General features: G+C 38.2%; 1 protein-coding gene across 1 annotated transcript in view; it reads right to left on the bottom strand.

Annotated features, from left to right (window-relative positions):
- The window catches only part of col20a1 (collagen type XX alpha 1 chain), a 61,903-nt gene that overhangs the window by 27,097 nt on the left and 18,377 nt on the right, over positions 1–16,429 (bottom strand). The window contains exons 5-9 of the mRNA XM_088937419.1: positions 7,796–7,945; positions 5,806–5,967; positions 4,448–4,606; positions 3,300–3,419; positions 405–569 (exon numbers count right to left, since the gene is read on the bottom strand). Coding sequence (XP_088793545.1) covers positions 405–569; positions 3,300–3,419; positions 4,448–4,606; positions 5,806–5,967; positions 7,796–7,945 — 756 coding nt within the window. The remainder of the gene's footprint in view (positions 1–404; positions 570–3,299; positions 3,420–4,447; positions 4,607–5,805; positions 5,968–7,795; positions 7,946–16,429) is intronic.

Below are 16,429 nucleotides of genomic sequence, written 5' to 3'. Positions count from 1 at the left end.
TAGCAAGTTAGTTTGACTTGCAGACAGTAATTTATTGCAGTTTCACCTGAAAATGTGTTCAAGCCTTTGTAATAGTAACCGTAATACTAACGAAAACCTGATTACAACCAGATGCTATCACTCTTGTTATCTAGATCTGCCTTATTTTTGTGTTATGATTCATCTCTAGATAATTCCTTCACAGTCCTTTGGACTTTTTCTCTATTTCTTTTCCATGCACAGCAATCCCAAACCTTACTTAATGTATGAAACTTACTTAAAAGTGGACAAAAACGCTTTTAGTTCTGTTGTTAATAACAGCATTATTTATCATCATACACTGGTACAGTATGTCAATTGGAGGAAATTGTTAAAACGACAGACTTGAAAGGTGCAAGCAGACCTGGCTCTAGGACATGTCTTACCCACAGTGATGATCTCAACCCCAGCTTGCTTCAGCGTCCTGGCTGCAAAGATGGCGTCGTCCTGGGACTTGCCATCAGTGAGCAGAACGACAAACTTAGCAGAGTCCAGCCGGGCTCCAGATCCCACCTGAAGATTCTCTTTCAGGACGTGCATCAAAGCCTGACCTAGCCGAAAATATTTATACACAGTGAGACCAAAAAAGACCCATCCGGCCCATTCAGTAGTTAGTAGTATTTAATGGATCCAAGTTTCCGTTTCTTGACTGAAACCAGAGAATCGAGCTTTAACATGCCTAGGTAGCTTGTTCCACACTCCCACAACCCTTCATGTAAATATGTGTCTCCTGTTATTGGATTTAAATGCATTTCCAAGGAGTTTCCTCTTGTGCCCTTGGGTTTGTGTTTCACTGTTCATTCTGAAGAAATCCACTGAGTTAATGTTGACAATGATTTTGAAAACTTTTACCAGGTCTCCTATCAGTCTTCTCTGTTCAAGACTAAAAAGTTCCAGTTCCTCCAACCTGTCAGTGTAGGGCATTTCTTAAGGCCCAGAATGTATCTGGTTGTTCTTATCTGGACTGCTTCCAGAGCTGCAATATAACACTATAACAGAGTGACCAAAAGTGTAGACAATATTCTCCTGGGGTCTTACTTATTACTTATTAAGTCTTTCTGAGACATTTCCTCTGAAAACAAACAGACAGTGGGCTCCTCAGACCGCTCTTGCAGTGCAGAAAAGAAATACGGTGTAAAACCATTAAGGGTATCTTTCCATGGACCTAGAATATAGCACAGTTTCTCCCGTGTTTAACTTTCCCCATTTCAATTCTGTAGTGCCAGGAGCCATAAAAGAGTATGAAAACTACATTTCCCACATGGCCAATGGAGGCCAATGGGATGTCTGCCCTGAACTAACTGAGCACAGGTGTTGTCAATGAAGGATTGTGATCAGTGTATATAAGGGGGAGGGGGCAAGGAAGTGCAAATCTGAGTTCAGATTTGGCTGGTCTGTTATATTTTGGTTCTTGACTAAGGAAATAATTACTTTCAAAAGGAATGTTGTTGAGGAAAAATAGTTTTGTTTTGTGAAAAAGCTGGTGAGTGGATTAGCCACCCAAATAATTCCAGAAAAGCAGGGGGAAAGGACTAGCAGAGCTCTAGTAGAAGGAGCAGGTTCTCTTGTTTTTGGGCTGAAGTCTAAAAGAGTTATTTTTAAGAGTTAATAAGAAGAGAAAATACCGAAGGCTGAGGTGCAGCTGCTGGCGTATGCCTCACTGGCTGAGTGAATGAGCAGTCACAAACACCAAAGAGCATGTGAGCTCTCTACAAGCAATCTCAGAGGCACATTCTAGTTCAGCCAGCTGCCTGGAAGAGCAGAACTGCGGATCTGGTGCCACGCTTGCTCATGTGTAGTCAGTGCTATGTGAGCTTCCAGAACAAATGTGCTTTTAAAACTCGCTCTTCCACACAGATTTTGAATAACCAAGTGTTTAAAAAGCAATTGCTTCTTAAGTGATTAAGTGAATAGAACAGTGTTATTTTAAATAGGACTTGGGCAGTAAAATATCACCTTTGTGTAACTTCTGTATTAAAACTCTGTTGCCCTGCACTAGTTAATGTCACTAGTAACACCACTGCACATTATGTATCTGTTATGCAATAATAAAATGAGCAGTATTGCATATGTTCTTCTGCATACAGCCCTCTATTGTTTGCCACACAACAATCAGCCGCCAAGCACAATACTCAAACAGTCAAAGCGATAATTTGCTTTCAGACATCCAACAGCTACAAGTACGTTTCCATTCTTCAAAGTGAGGTTTTGCCCTGTAACTTTCATGAACAAAGGAATCCGACAAAACAAACGCATTGCAAGCTGCTATTGGCTCCAGGCTTTAGATCGGTCAACGGGTTTAAGGGCGCTAGACGTGAAAAATAAGAAATACTTGGGGGCATAAATGTCTGACAGAGTCACCTCTCTAAGAATGTACTCTTCCCAAAGATTGAGTCATTTTCAAAAGCTGGGAGCCAAACAGTTGAGATGTTCAGACAGGGAAAAACTGATTTATGTTGAAGCAGCAATTTCTTAGCTTCCAGAATTTTACCTTTAAGGGATTGAATTGTTGACTGTAACACAATACTATTGCTGGGCTATTTGTTGGCTTTTTGTCTTGCCATTCCTTATTGAGTTTTTGCATTTGTTTGTGTAAGCTCAGCGATGTCTGGGTTCCACTATACCTAAGGCTACTAACCTGGAGTGCTTTATAAAATCCTGAATAGATCAGCAGCTAAAGAAGTGTAAATGTTTTAAATTTAAGACAACTAATCCACTAATTAATTCAATTTAGTGATAGGAAGCTCCGATAGCCTGAGAGACAGATGTGACCGGGAGTCCTGATCTGCTATTGCTATGAAGTCCCTGGCTCCTGACATGTTCTTCAATGGTCCCCATGAGAGCAATTGTTTCCATTTATTTCTCTGAGTGAACTAGACACTTTGTTCACCTCACTAGGATGAGACCTCACTGAACAGGTTTAAAACCCCAACAGCAAGCAAGTCTTAAAGCCATTTCACTGTACCAATTAGCATGCCAATTGTATAACAATGAACAGTGTGCTATTGATAAAATAGTTAACTTTATGTTTAGGATTTTCACAATATATTTGTGTTACTGTGAATTAAAAATAAATTTCTTACTGTAATTGTATTTATTTAATATTTTATTGAGTGAAGTAAGTCAGTTAATGCCCAAACTGTGCTATTAACAGCATTAGTAGTAACAGAACTATACGAACAGTCACAGATGAACCAGTAAAGCCAGTGACTGAGCTTGCAATTCCTAACTGAAGGATGAAAAGTGGAGACGCAAAATCAGAGACAGAAAAGTAAAGCTACCTGTGAAAGTGTTTCCTCCTTTGTATCGGAAGTTCCTCACAGCCTCAACCAGCTGGTCTTTGGTGGTAAAGTTATTCAGGTTCCACTCTGTGCGTGGATCTCCACTGTACTGAGTCAGTGCTGGAGAACAAGAGCAGTACGAGAAAGAGCTGCATTACCTACAGTACATGTGCACAGATAGTTAGACCCCAAATATCTAACATAAGAGAAAAGCACCTGTGATCCCTTCACCCTGCTCAGTGTTGTCTAGTGGGGCTAAACCAGCAAAGATCACCAACTTCCAAAAATGTTTGATCATTTCTCAAATATAATATCAAAAAGTTAATTACATTCGTGTGGTGTAGTGATGATGAAGCCATTATAAATGTAGTTGGCTCTATTAATAAGAGCAGAACTGATTGCCATAGTTCAGGCAAACCCCCTACAGCAATACATGATATCCCCACACCCCCCCACCAAGGAAAATCAATTTTGATAATGCTCTTTGTTTAATGGGTTGCTAAAGGTACCAGTATAATATGCAAAATCATTGTTTCCTCAGTTCAAGACACAACAGTCAAGAAGTCAATAATTCCAAAATTAAAATATAATTTACATTTAAATTCACAAAAAAATGTTTTGAATATTCATTATGTAGCAGAACAATAGTAACGGCACTAGCAAGAGAAGGATTCACACACACACACCTGAAAGAACAGGAGCAGAATTTTTAACACCGTGTTGATCAGTGACAGGCAGTATCACAACTTTGTTCTAATTTAATTTTTTGGTTGTGATACTGTATGTAGTGGTTTGTTACACCTGCTTAGAAAGTGTGCATGATGTTGATGAAACGAAAAAAAACATTCTGACCAAGGAGTATATACAGTATTATGGTTTCGCATGTATTGTCTTTCTTCATCTCTCATGATGACGACACTGTTGAAGTAAATTGAGTGGGTGTTTAAATGTTGGGTGTATATTTAAATTATACATTATTCCCGTACCTCTTGTAGACACCTCAGGTTAGAACCCCTGCCATAGTGGGACAAAAAGTTAATTTTACAGACTTCATAGGGTTTGTACATTTTCTAAGGCTCTCTTGAGGACTTCCCAGGTAGGTTAAAGTAAAAAGACATTCGGAATGGATTTCTTATAGCACCACCTACCTATCCTTGTTTTGTCACTGGCAATGTTGAATGGTGTGATGAGGTTTTCTAAAAAGTCTCGCACCCGTTTGAAATTTGTTCGTCCGATACTCCAGGAGCCATCGACCAGCAGAACAATGTCTGCTGGGGCCGTAGTCTCACAGAAAAATGTTTTCTTTGCTGCAGGAAGACAGGCGATACAAAGAAATAAATGAATAAATACATCCCATGCAAGTTAATCTCTGAATGCTTAAGATTCAGCTGCCCTCTGTGCAATTGTCGGAAGGCAATGGTGGTGATGTTTTGATAGGAAAGCCTGTCTGATGCTGAAGTTTCCAACAAGAGCCGTATCATATCCTCCCACTACTTCTCCCTCTTGGTAATGCTCTGCGACTCACAGGGGGAAAGCTGGAGGAGGACTCAAGCACAGCGAAACACTGTGGAATAATTGGCAATTCCAGATTGGGTGGGTGTGAGCGAAAATCTGCGATTCCTGAAATGCAGTCAAAAATAATTAACTAGAACTTAGAAATCGACCTTTTATGCTGGATGCAATTCAAACCTGAGACCACTTACTGTCTGGTACAGTATATCAAATAGTTGGTCTATAACTAAGCATTCATGGAATTCAAGCTGTACAGTCATTTTATCTGGGCCTCTGTAACATCCCCCTACTCTATTTAACAAATCAAAGTCATTTATCAGACATTATTTTCTAAAGCAAATCTTACAGAACTGAGGTGAGGTGCATTTCATCAGAGTTGAGGAAAACGTGCTCCAGTGAGTCAGTAGCAGTCCTGGGGCTTGAATCATGAACCACAAGGTCAAGCCCTTTACCTGAAACTCTAGACTACCCAGGCTCCCTATGACATGGCTCTGCTGGCCTAAAACTACATTGTACTGCAGCTTCACAGCTCTTCGTTCACCTTGCAAACAAATCTCTGTACAACACATTCCTTTGCTCCAGGCTGTCTGGCTTATGCAATGCCAGGATAAAAAATGACCTCACTGCAGGAGAATGCTGAATATTCCAAGAGAGAATATCTGGGAACACAGTGAAGTGGTATTTCTGCCCTGGAGCTCTTAGGAGACTGTTCACATATCGGAATACCTGCATTTATAAATAGTATTTTCCTGTGGTTAAACTAAGTCACTAGTGAAATATACTGTACATGCTACTGTACATATACTGTAGCTTTTCTTTAATACCTTTACATCCAGTATTTAAGACAGGATTAAATGCACCTTCAGTCACCCAGACGATTATTAACAAAAACAAATGCTGTGATTTGATCAAAATGTTTAGTTGTCTAAAATGGTGTTTCTGAACACTACGTTGTCTTTACAATAGGAAAGATGCTCTAACAGGGAGACCACACCTGTCTCGGGTCGGGTAGGCACTGTCTTTGCCGGCACGTCTTTGCGGGAGTTCTCCTTCTCCGCTTGTTGATGGCTCTGCTTCTCTCCGGCCTCAGGGGTTCGCGAGCGATCCTTCTTCCTGCCCTTGGAGCGCTTCCTCACAGGTGTGTCGTCTGCGCTGGCTACAGAGGGGCCACCGGGCAAGATAAGGAAGTCGAGAAGTCATGTGAGAGCCACTCAGACTTGGCCAGTGTTTTCTGCTGTCGTTTCTGAGAGGAACAATACCATGGTGCAGCCAGCTTAATTGGCCAGAAAGCATCTTCAGTTCAAGCATGGCATTATTATCTAGGCTTGGCAGGATTCACAGATTATATACTTGCTGCACACAAAACAACATAACAAAACAATCATATGATATGCTGTACTGTAGGTAATTGTTTTGTTCAAGTCAGCTATGACTCCTGCTCATTATTATCCGAATCGGACCAGAGGCTGGGGGAGCGTCTTCAGCTGCTCGTGATAACTTTTGATTTATTAGCTGTTTATTTTGGGTGTGTTTGTGTGTCTGTAGTTTAAACATGAGAGAATAATCTTTTTATCCTTTTGAAAAAAGGGGAATGACAAATGGTTGCATTTTCTGAAAAATAGTTTACAATTCATTATCCAAATTAACGTACATTTGTACACATGTATATAGCTGGACACTATACCGGGACATTCTATGAAACATTACTTGCCCAGTGACCTAACAGCACTGTCCCGCCTGAAAAGTTTCCGAAACCCTAACCATCACTCTGTGAAAAAACAAATGGTGATTTTTTTATGTAAAGTCTCAACTAAATAATAAATAAAAATATGTATTATCCTGGAGTTTGCTACTTGATATTATACCAATGCGTCACAACTTTATTTACTGATATCTATCAGTTTGCAATGAAAAAGTTGATTATTATGTGTAAAACAATTGTGTTATTAAGAATAATCCAGATTCAGACATGTTATGTGATGGTATTTTAATGCAGTAACTAAACAGTAACTTAACTAAATCACTATATAAGAGGAAAAGAATTAGTGATATTTCTTTTTTTGTATTTAATACATGTACTTTCAGTGGATAGCAATGCTTTAGGGCATATGTTCATTCCTGAGCCTTAGGCACTACCTTGACACCTAGATTATATAGTAATAGGGGATGTGTCAATCATAGTCACTCATCCATCACTGCTGCGATTTGTTCTAATCATCAATCTGTCACTCTTGCAAGCCAGTGGGAGCAACAGAAGAGAGCCTTCTGGAAAAGGCTCCAAGACACAGTGACACTCCGACTCACAGCCTCACAACGAAAAAAGCAGACATGAGTCAAACACCAAAGCGTATAATTTTGTGTTTCTTTTCCCCAGTTGTGGGACTATACTGTATCAAGGAATGCCTATCCTATTCTAACAGGCTTATTGCAATTCTCAGTATGCGAAAACGCAGCATTTACACCAAGGAAGGCTCTGCGGAATCCAAAAAGGACTTATAATTAATTATTAAATTCATGTAATTCTACTAAGAGAAATTTAATTTCAAAATTCCCTGGGCCCGAAGCAAAATATGTATTTTTTTTAAATCAAAGGAATTAGTTTTTGATGCAGTTTGGACACAATGGGCAGAGATGGGGATTGTCAGGGAAGCAGTTTGTCGCTGACTAGTTACTGGTTGCAAAGTGAGATTCTTTATTTTTCATTATGTAATTCACTGTTACCCCCCCAGCATTTTTAATTTTAATTTTTAATTAAATTTATTTTTTTTAATATATTGTTTATAGTCAACAGAATAATACTGCCTCTGGGAAAAGAGATTAGTGATGCTTTCTAGGAGTAGTATTATTAGACTGTTCGTTCCATTCTGTCCAGGGTGGTGACAGAAGGAGAAACTCTATGAATCTTCTGATGCTGAAGACAGCGGCTAGCTGGCAGACTCTCAGTGCTGGGTTCCAGGCGGCACTGCGAGGGACACTGGGCCTACCTGCCTCTGAGGACTCCCTGACAGCTGTAGCAGTGGACTGCAGGGCTTGCGTGGAGTTGACTGCTGTTGAGCCTCCAGAGCCACCAAGTCCTTTCCTTCTTGCGTCTCGGGTTTCACTGCGGTTTCTGGACTCCTCTCTCAGCCTGTCAACTGCCAGAGCAAGAACAGCTTCTGAGGACAGCAGCATGTTTTCTATGAGCACTTACAGTACATAATTACATGTGTCAGCTTATTCAACACTTTCCGCCTTTTCAACATTCTAAACCTCTGTGAATATCTTGCTGTTCTTGGTGCACAAATCTTGACTTGTAATATAATTACCCGTAATAGTGTCAATAATATAGTGGCAGGCATTACTGTGGGCAACATAGTAAAATATATAGTAATTATAATCCCATCCATCCATTCTCAAACCACATCTTCCAAACTCATGGTCATCAGGGAGACAGAGCCTATCCCAGTGTGCTGGGATGTCAGTGTATCGCAGGGCACACTGATGCAGACACAGACACACACACTCTGACCAGGGCCAATTTTCCCTAATTAACTAATTAACCTGAATAGAAGAACATTCAGACTGCTCACAGACAGCACCCCAGGTCCGGAACTGAACCCAAGACCCCAGCATTGTGAGGCAGCAATGCTGACCACTCCATCATCATAGCAGCCTTACAGCTTTAAATGTTTTGATTTCTCCTTGGCACAAGAGAGCAGGTGCAAACATGAGGATGAGGAACAGGTCATATAAATAAGGCCGTGTTCCACGGTCATAAAGAAGCAGAGACGCCCTCAACACAAATCTAACCAGGAGTCTATTCATAAACTATTCATAAACAAATCCTGATTTATGTACAGTGACGTAAGTACTTCATATTTTCTTAATGGTCGATCAGGTGGACCAATTTGCAGACCTCAATTACCAGCTGTCCGCATTTTTCACAGAGCTCTCTGACCTTAACTATGATAATAATGCTTTGTGTCCTTTTATACCCCAGGGAGACATTAAACCTTTGGAGGACTCTTTACAGTTCCTGAGACTACCACTGCCCTCCTAAAGAGCAGAATGATATTGTAGATTTCGATTTTCTGAACTTTTATTTAAAGCAATATTCAGAAGTGAGAATAAATGTGAACTTATTGTTTTCTGGAATTCACTTATTCACAGTATGAAAAATATTATTTTGTTCTCTGCAATTATGATTATACAGATTACAGTATAATATTATTTTAACATTTTAAGTGAAACACATTATCCAATTTGTAACTCCATCTACTGTATGATGTTTTTTTTCCAAATTTCATCTGGGGTATGAATAAATCTGGAGGGCACTGTATACATGATAATTTGGAACAAATATCCACTGTTTTGAACTTGTAAGATACAATATATATTTTACAATACAATGTTTTGGTACTGTGGTGAAGTGAAAGTGCCGAAATGATCACACACCAGCATGAAGTTTACAATCATGTTAAGAGTTTACAATCACTACATTTTCTCCATTTACCAACTGTCCTGAATTCTATAAAATCCTTTAACAATGTCACTTTACAAGCAATACGATATTCTGCCAACAAAACTGAAGGAATATACAAAGAAACCTATTTACTTAATTCCATGTAATTTGAGGTGTTTGTTTTGTCTTAGTGTGTTTCTGAAAACAAAACAAAAGAGTTATGAAGATAGTGGGGTTAGACAGACAGGCTTGCACTTTAATTGCTGTGCCTTTTGGGTGTTTTGGCCTGATCATTGTTATTTCTTTCCAGAAGCACATAAAACATGCCAAAAAAGTACCCATATAAAACAGAAATGCATCTTGAAACTACATTATAGATGTATACTATATAATGGAAAACAGTCAGAGGAACAGTCAGAAATACAAATGAATATTTACTGACTACATTTATATTAAGATTACATAAATTTTATGGCTTTTCATTAATATACTGTAGCACTATTTATATATATCATACTGTATATATCAAATGACACGTGTAAAAAATAACATATCAACAGATATTTATGTGAAATTTTCATTATATTTACAATGAAAAAATACTGCTTACTGTACATACACAGTATACTGTACCTTATACTGTATGGCAATATGTACTGCAATGCCCTAAAAGGGAATGTTGTCTATACTGGCCTGAAAGCAAAAGTTTGAAAGAAACTGAGTACTATTTTCAAACTCTTGCATTTGCCTTTCATTCCAGAGAAGTATTATCAAATAAATTGAGTATTTATTGGGTATTACTGACTCTTACCCTAGCTAAGCCCAAAACAATGCTCAGTGAGGCACCATTTAACATGAGATTTCCATAAACAGATTTCTTGACAAAAATTCAAATTTAAGCATTAATGATGCTTTCTCATTAGTTTGGAGAAGTTTCTATGTCGGTTCTGACTGTTATTGTCATTTGCTGAAGTATATTTTCCCCTGAAATGCGTAGAAGGTGGTATTGATATATTGAAGGTAGACTGAACCCCTAACCCTAACCTTCCCAATCCTTAGCTAGGGTTAGGATTAGAATTCCCTCAAACTGTAGACAAGTTGTGATGGCATGGCTGTGTTTCAGGACTGAAATGAAATGTAGGAAAAGTGGTATTTCCAAGTTAGCTTCACATTTTTTTTCTTCTATATATGGCTATATGCACTGCATTGCCTATATGGGAATGTTGTCTATATTGCCCTAATAGCAAGAGTTTGAAAGAAACTGAGTACTATTTTCAAACTCTTGCATTTGCCTTTCATTCCAGAGAAGCATATTATCAAATAAATTAAGTATTTATTGGGTATTCCTGACTCTTACCCTAGCTAAGCCCAAAACATTGCTCATTGAGGAAACCATTGAACATGAGATTTCCAATAACGGATTTCTTCACAAAAATCCAAATTTAAGCATTGATGATGCTTTCTCATTAGTTTGGGGAGGTTTCTATGTCAGTTCTGACTGTTATTGTCATTTGCTGAAGTATATTTTCCCCTGAAATGGGTAGAAGGTGGTATTGATATTTGGAAGGTAGACTGAACCCTAACCCTAACCTTCCCAATCCTTAGCTAGGGTTAGGGTTAGAGTTCCCTCAAACCGTAGACAAGTTGTGATGGCATAGCTGTGTTTCAGGACTGAAATGAAATGTAGGAAAAGTGGTATTTCCAAGTTAGCTTCACATTTTTTTTCTTCCATATATGGCTAGATGCACTGCATTGCCTATATGAGAATGTTGTCTATATTGCACTAATAGCAAAAGTTTGAAAGAACCTGAGTAGTATTTTCAAACTCTTGCATTTGCCTTTCATTCCAGAGAAGCATAATATCAAATAAATTGAGTATTTATTGGGTATTCCTGACTCTTACCCTAGCTAAGCCCAAAACAATGCTCACTGAGGACACCATTAAACAAAAGATTTCCATTAACAGATTTCTTGACAAAAATCCAAATTTAAGCATTAATGATGCTTTCTCATTAGTTTGGGGAGGTTACTATGTCAGATCTGACTGTTATTGTGATTTGCTGAAGTATATTTTCCCCTGAAATGGGTAGAAGGTGGTATTGATATTTTGAAGGTAGACTGAACCCCTAACCCTAACCTTCCCAATCCTTAGCTAGGGTTAGGGTTAGAATTCCCTCAAATCGTAGACAAGTTGTGATGGCATGGCTGTGTTTCAGGACTGAAATGAAATGTAGGAAAAGTGGAATTTTCAAGTTAGCTTCACATTTTTTTTCTTCTATATATGGCTATATGCACTGCATTGCCTATATGGGAATGTTGTCTATATTGCCCTAATAGCAAAAGTTTGAAAGAAACTGAGTACTATTTTCAAACTCTTGCACTTGCCTTTCATTCCAGGGAAGCATTTTATCAAATAAATTGAGTATTTATTGGGTATTCCTGACTCTTACCCTAGCTAAGCCCAAAATAATGCTCACTGATGACACCATTGAACATGAGATTTCCAATAACGGATCTCTTGACAAAAATCCAAATTTAAGCATTAATGATGCTTTCTCATTAGTTTGGGGAGGTTCCTATGTCAGATCTGACTGTTATTGTCATTTGCTGAAGTATATTTTCCCCTGAAATGGGTAGAAGGTGGTCTTGATATTTGAAGGTAGACTGAACCCCTAACCCTAACCTTCCCAATCCTTAGCTAGGGTTAGGGTTAGAATTCCCTCAAACCGTAGACAAGTTGTGATGGCATGGCTGTGTTTCAGGACTGAAATGAAATGTAGGAAAAGTGGTATTTCCAAGTTAGCTTCACATTTTTTTTCTTCTATATATGGCTATATGCACTGCATTGCCTATATGGGAGTGTTGTCTATATTGCACTAATTGCAAAATTTTGAAAAAAACTGAGTAGTATTTTCAAACTCTTGCATTTGCCATTCATTCCAGAGAAGCATATTATGAAATAAATTGTGTATTTATTGGGTATTCCTGACTCTTACCCTAGCTAAGCCCAAAATAATGCTCACTGAGGACACCATTGAACAAAAGATTTCCATTAACGGATTTCTTGACAAAAATCCAAATTTAAGCATTAATGATGCTTTCTCATTAGTTTGGGGAGGTTACTATGTCAGATCTGACTGTTATTGTCATTTGCTGAAGTATATTTTCCCCTGAAATGGGTAGAAAGTGGTCTTGATATTTTGAAGGTAGACTGAACCCCTAACCCTAACCTTCCCAATCCTTAGCTAGGGTTAGGGTTAGAATTCCCTCAAACCGTAGACAAGTTGTGATGGCATGGCTGTGTTTCAGGACTGAAATGAAATGTAGGAAAAGTGGTATTTCCAAGTTAGCTTCACATTTTTTTTCTTCCATATATGGCTATATGCACTGCATTGCCTATATGGGAATGTTGTCTATATTGCCCTAATAGCAAAAGTTTGAAAGAAACTGAGTACTATTTTCAAACTCTTGCACTTGCCTTTCATTCCAGGGAAGCATTTTATCAAATAAATTGAGTATTTATTGGGTATTCCTGACTCTTACCCTAGCTAAGCCCAAAATAATGCTCACTGATGACACCATTGAACATGAGATTTCCAATAACGGATTTCTTGACAAAAATCCAAATTTAAGCATTAATGATGCTTTCTCATTAGTTTGGGGAGGTTACTATGTCAGATCTGACTGTTATTGTCATTTGCTGAAGTATATTTTCCCCTGAAATGGGTAGAAGGTGGTATTGATATTTTGAAGGTAGACTGAACCCCTAACCCTAACCTTCCCAATCCTTAGCTAGGGTTAGGGTTAGAATTCCCTCAAATCGTAGACAAGTTGTGATGGCATGGCTGTGTTTCAGGACTGAAATGAAATGTAGGAAAAGTGGTATTTCCAAGTTAGCTTCACATTTTTTTTCTTCTATATATGGCTATATGCACTGCATTGCCTATATGGGAATGTTGTCTATATTGCCCTAATAGCAAAAGTTTGAAAGAAACTGAGTACTATTTTCAAACTCTTGCACTTGCCTTTCATTCCAGGGAAGCATTTTATCAAATAAATTGAGTATTTATTGGGTATTCCTGACTCTTACCCTAGCTAAGCCCAAAATAATGCTCACTGATGACACCATTGAACATGAGATTTCCAATAACGGATTTCTTGACAAAAATCCAAATTTAAGCATTAATGATGCTTTCTCATTAGTTTGGGGAGGTTACTATGTCAGATCTGACTGTTATTGTCATTTGCTGAAGTATATTTTCCCCTGAAATGGGTAGAAGGTGGTATTGATATTTTGAAGGTAGACTGAACCCCTAACCCTAACCTTCCCAATCCTTAGCTAGGGTTAGGGTTAGAATTCCCTCAAATCGTAGACAAGTTGTGATGGCATGGCTGTGTTTCAGGACTGAAATGAAATGTAGGAAAAGTGGAATTTTCAAGTTAGCTTCACATTTTTTTTCTTCTATATATGGCTATATGCACTGCATTGCCTATATGGGAATGTTGTCTATATTGCCCTAATAGCAAAAGTTTGAAAGAAACTGAGTACTATTTTCAAACTCTTGCACTTGCCTTTCATTCCAGGGAAGCATTTTATCAAATAAATTGAGTATTTATTGGGTATTCCTGACTCTTACCCTAGCTAAGCCCAAAATAATGCTCACTGATGACACCATTGAACATGAGATTTCCAATAACGGATTTCTTGACAAAAATCCAAATTTAAGCATAAATGATGCTTTCTCATTAGTTTGGGGAGGTTACTATGTCAGATCTGACTGTTATTGTCATTTGCTGAAGTATATTTTCCCCTGAAATGGGTAGAAAGTGGTCTTGATATTTTGAAGGTAGACTGAACCCCTAACCCTAACCTTCCCAATCCTTAGCTAGGGTTAGGGTTAGAATTCCCTCAAATCGTAGACAAGTTGTGATGGCATGGCTGTGTTTCAGGACTGAAATGAAATGTAGGAAAAGTGGTATTTCCAAGTTAGCTTCACATTTTTTTTCTTCTATATATGGCTATATGCACTGCATTGCCTATATGGGAATGTTGTCTATATTGCCCTAATAGCAAAAGTTTGAAAGAAACTGAGTACTATTTTCAAACTCTTGCACTTGCCTTTCATTCCAGGGAAGCATTTTATCAAATAAATTGAGTATTTATTGGGTATTCCTGACTCTTACCCTAGCTAAGCCCAAAATAATGCTCACTGATGACACCATTGAACATGAGATTTCCAATAACGGATTTCTTGACAAAAATCCAAATTTAAGCATTAATGATGCTTTCTCATTAGTTTGGGGAGGTTACTATGTCAGATCTGACTGTTATTGTCATTTGCTGAAGTATATTTTCCCCTGAAATGGGTAGAAGGTGGTATTGATATTTTGAAGGTAGACTGAACCCCTAACCCTAACCTTCCCAATCCTTAGCTAGGGTTAGGGTTAGAATTCCCTCAAATCGTAGACAAGTTGTGATGGCATGGCTGTGTTTCAGGACTGAAATGAAATGTAGGAAAAGTGGAATTTTCAAGTTAGCTTCACATTTTTTTTCTTCTATATATGGCTATATGCACTGCATTGCCTATATGGGAATGTTGTCTATATTGCCCTAATAGCAAAAGTTTGAAAGAAACTGAGTACTATTTTCAAACTCTTGCACTTGCCTTTCATTCCAGGGAAGCATTTTATCAAATAAATTGAGTATTTATTGGGTATTCCTGACTCTTACCCTAGCTAAGCCCAAAATAATGCTCACTGATGACACCATTGAACATGAGATTTCCAATAACGGATTTCTTGACAAAAATCCAAATTTAAGCATAAATGATGCTTTCTCATTAGTTTGGGGAGGTTACTATGTCAGATCTGACTGTTATTGTCATTTGCTGAAGTATATTTTCCCCTGAAATGGGTAGAAGGTGGTATTGATATTTTGAAGGTAGACTGAACCCCTAACCCTAACCTTCCCAATCCTTAGCTAGGGTTAGGGTTAGAATTCCCTCAAACCGTAGACAAGTTGTGATGGCATGGCTGTGTTTCAGGACTGAAATGAAATGTAGGAAAAGTGGTATTTCCAGCTTAGCTGCACATTTTTTTTTCTATATATGGCTATATGCACTGCATTGCCTATATGGGAGTGTTGTCTATATTGCACTAATTGCAAAATTTTGAAAAAAACTGAGTAGTATTTTCAAACTCTTGCATTTGCCATTCATTCCAGAGAAGCATATTATGAAATAAATAGTGTATTTATTGGGTATTCCTGACTCTTACCCTAGCTAAGCCCAAAATAATGCTCACTGAGGACACCATTGAACAAAAGATTTCCATTAACGGATTTCTTGACAAAAATCCAAATTTAAGCATTAATGATGCTTTCTCATTAGTTTGGGGAGGTTACTTTGTCAGATCTGACTGTTATTGTCATTTGCTGAAGTATATTTTCCCCTGAAATGGGTAGAAGGTGGTCTTGATATTTTGAAGGTAGACTGAACCCCTAACCCTAACCTTCCCAATCCTTAGCTAGGGTTAGGGTTAGAATTCCCTCAAACCGTAGACAAGTTGTGATGGCATGGCTGTGTTTCAGGACTGAAATGAAATGTAGGAAAAGTGGTATTTCCAAGTTAGCTTCACATTTGTTTTCTTCCATATATGGCTATATGCACTGCATTGCCAATATGGGAATGTTGTCTATATTGCCCTAATAGCAAAAGTTTGAAAGAAACTGAGTACTATTTTCAACCTCTTGCATTTGCCTTTCATTCCAGAGAAGCATATTATCAAATAAATTGAGTATTTATTGGGTATTCCTGACTCTTACCCTAGCTAATCCCAAAACAATGCTCACTGAGGACACCATTGAACAAAAGATTTCCATTAACACATTTCTTGACAAAAATCCAAATTTAAGCATTAATGATGCTTTCTCATTAGTTTGGGGAGGTTACTATGTCAGATCTGACTGTTATTGTCATTTGCTGAAGTATATTTTCCCCTGAAATGGGTAGAAGGTGGTATTGATATTTTGAAGGTAGACTGAACCCCTAACCCTAACCTTCCCAATCCTTAGCTAGGGTTAGGGTTAGAATTCCCTCAAATCGTAGACAAGTTGTGATGGCATGGCTGTGTTTCAGGACTGAAATGAAATGTAGGAAAAGTGGAATTTTCAAGTTAG

This window comes from Atractosteus spatula, chromosome 19, assembly GCF_055471065.1.
Source record: "Atractosteus spatula isolate fAtrSpa1 chromosome 19, fAtrSpa1.hap1, whole genome shotgun sequence".
NCBI classification, from domain to species: Eukaryota; Metazoa; Chordata; class Actinopteri; order Semionotiformes; family Lepisosteidae; genus Atractosteus; species Atractosteus spatula.
The sequence above is the reverse complement of the archived record's forward strand: the minus strand, read 5'-3'. Positions and strand labels throughout refer to the sequence as shown.